We start from the raw sequence: 3,216 nt of genomic DNA, 5'->3' as shown, positions 1-3,216 counted from the left end.
AGCAGAATTTGAAGCAAATCATACAGGGATGAACAGGGAAAGACTACAAAAGGTTCAGGCAGAATTGATCAAATGTCTGGCACTAGAGGAGAAATATTGGCAACAAAAGGCAGGCATGACTTGGTTCAAGGAAGGGGATAGGAACACAAAGTTCTTCCATGCACAAGTGAGAGGTAGGAGGAAGAGACTTCAACTTACAAGAATTCAAAACAGTGGAGGAACCTGGATTGAAGAAGAACAAGAAATTGCAGAAGAGGCTATCAAATTCTACGAGGAACAATTCACAGAAACAGCTACTCCTGCATCATTTGATATCGTAAAGCATGTTCCTAATCTGATTAGCACTGAGCAGAATGCAGAATTGATTAAACAACCAACAAAAGAGGAGGTTAAAGTGGCAGTACTTGGACTTAATGGTGATAGTGCTTGGGGGGCAGATGGTATGACAGGAAAATTTTATCATTCTTGTTGGGACTTAATAGGGGATGACTTGTACGACATGGTGAGGGCTTTTTTCAATGGTCATGAGCTACCCAAGTGTGTAACACACACAAACCTAGTTCTTCTTCCAAAGAAAAAAGAAGTTACCACCTTTTCTGATTTAAGACCAATAAGCCTCAGTAATTTTTCTAATAAGGTTATATCAAGGGTGATACATGAAAGGCTAGTGAAATTTCTCCCAAGTCTGATATCGGAGGAACATGCAGGTTTTGTTAAGGGTAGGAATATAGTAGAAAACATCCTTCTAACTCAGGAGATAGTGACGGACATTAGACTTAGAACTAAGGCTGGACCTAATGTCATCCTGAAACTAGATATGACCAAAGCTTATGATAGAATATCTTGGCTATTTCTAACCAAGGTACTGAGAAAAATGGGATTCAAAGAAAGATTGATAGGGATTGTCTTTGGATTAGTTTCAAACAATTGGTATTCTATTCTAATAAATGGTCAAGCTCATGGTTTCTTTAAGTCCTCAAGGGGAATAAAACAAGGTGATCATGTATCTCCAACTTTGTTTATATTGGCAGCAGAAGCATTATCTAGGGGTCTCAATGCACTACATACTAACCTGTATTTTAGTGGATTTGGGATGCTAAAGTGGAGTCCAAAGATCAATCATTTGGCGTATGCAGACGACATGATTATTTTCTCATCCTCAGATGAAACATCTCTGATGCTAATTATGCAAGTGATGAAGGCATATGAAAATGCATCTGGGCAGCTTGTTAACAAGACCAAATCAGCTATGTACCTGCATCATTTAATAGACATGGAAGTGGTCAGCAAGGTGGAAAGGATCATAGGCATTCATAGGAATGATTTCCCTATCATATATTTAGGTTGTCCGATATTTTATGCAAGGAGAAAGTTGGAATTCTATCAGCCCCTAATTACTAAGGTAATGGACAAACTGCAATCATGGCATGGCAAGTTATTATCAGTAGGGGGCAGGGCAGTTCTTATATCCCATGTATTGCAAAGTATGCCTATGCATCTACTGTCAGCTGTAAACCCCCCAAAGTATGTGATAAATAGGTTGCACAAATTGTTTGCTCAGTTTTTCTGGAGCAGCACTGTAGGAGGAACTAGTAGGCATTGGGCTTCATGGAATACCTTATGCATGCCAGTTGAGGAAGGAGGAATAGGTTTCAGGTCACTGCATGATGTAACAAAGGCATTATTCAGCAAGTTGTGGTGGAATTTCAGAACAAAACCAAGCCTATGGAGCTCTTTCGTATGTCAAAAATACTGTAAAAAATTAAATCCTGTAATTGTTCCGTGGAAAAGGGGTCTCACATCTGGAGAAAAATGTTGGAATGCAGAGATCTGATTGAACACCAAATCCTTTGGCAAACAAAAATGGGATCCTCATTATTTTGGTATGAAAACTGGACAGGTCTTGGGGCACTATATTTTTTAGTTCCTCAGGACTTTGGAATTGATGAAAATGTACATAATGTACATGATGTTACCTTAGACGGTGAGTGGGATGTGGACAGGCTATTTGAAATGCTTCCTGAAGAGTTAGCAGTACACATTCTGGAGAAAATCAAACCACCTTCAACAATGCGGGTTCTTGACAGGCCCTTTTGGATGCTGGAAACAAGAGGATATTTCAGTGTTAAGTCAGCATGGGAGTATACGAGAAGAAAAGACGAACCAAGAAAAGCTTATAGAATGATTTGGGTAAAGGGATTGCCTTTTAAAATAGCATTTTTCATGTGGAAAGTGTGGAAATCAAAGCTACCTTTAGATGATTTCTTGAAAAGGGTTGGTTACTGCATGCCATCAAAATGTTGGTGTTGTGTACAACCTGACGAGGAATCTCTTCAGCACTTGTTTTTTAGATCAGAAACTGCAAAGACAACTTGGAAGTATTTTCTATCAAGGGCAGGAATAGATGTGGAGGGACTTACATTGCACCAAGCAATCACAAAATGTTGGACTGCAAATGTGTGCTTAAGATTAAAACCAGTAATGCAAGCACTCCCCTCATGTGTAGTCTGGGAACTTTGGAAAAGAAGAAATAGTATGAAGTATGGGGAGGCGGTGACAACTAGCAGGGTGATTTATCAAGTTTCATCAAATATACAGGCTTTGGTGAAAGTGAGAAAGCCTGGGATGGACATGGTACCTCACTAATGGCAAGATCTATTAGCTATGATGGAAAACTTCACTCCTAAACTTAAGGTTACAAAAGTCATGTGAGAATTTTCAAGTGCAGGATGGCTAAAAGTTAATACGGATGGTGCATCGAGAGGAAATCCAGGCAGGAGCTCAATAGGTTTTTGTATAAGAAATGAAAAGGGTGACATAGTTAAGTTAGTAGGGAAAGAGATTGAGGAGACAACAAACACAGTAGCTGAAGCGAAGGCCATGGTAGAAGCACTAAGGTTCTGCAGATCTCATCAATACTCACATGAAACTGACTCAATGTTATTAAAAAAGATTATGGATGGGATCTGGAAACCACCATGGATCATCTCTGAGCAGGTAGAGGAAATGATGCAACTTATGAATGGGAGCAATTACACAGTTACTCATATTCATAGGGAGGGCAACAAACTGGCAGACCACTTGGCTAATTATGCTTTAGATTATGGAGAAATAGAATGCCAACAATTCTGCCATCTAGATGCACAAGGAAGGAGGTTGGTTAATGAAGATAAGCTGCAATGTCCAAATCTAAGGGTGAAGGTGAACAGGAGATAG

At 39.5% G+C, this 3,216-nt stretch overlaps 1 protein-coding gene across 1 annotated transcript; it reads left to right on the top strand.

The window, feature by feature from the left end:
• Positions 1 to 1,863: 1,863 nt before the first annotated feature.
• On the top strand, positions 1,864 to 3,216 carry LOC142166142 (uncharacterized). Its single transcript, XM_075224569.1, has 2 exons — positions 1,864 to 2,634; positions 2,953 to 3,216. The coding sequence occupies exons 1-2, from the start codon at positions 1,864 to 1,866 to the stop codon at positions 3,214 to 3,216; spliced, it is 1,035 nt and encodes a 344-aa protein (XP_075080670.1).

This window comes from Nicotiana tabacum, chromosome 11 (assembly GCF_000715075.1).
Source record: "Nicotiana tabacum cultivar K326 chromosome 11, ASM71507v2, whole genome shotgun sequence".
Lineage (NCBI taxonomy): Eukaryota > Viridiplantae > Streptophyta > Magnoliopsida > Solanales > Solanaceae > Nicotiana > Nicotiana tabacum.
This window is presented reverse-complemented; position numbering and strand designations above follow the sequence as displayed.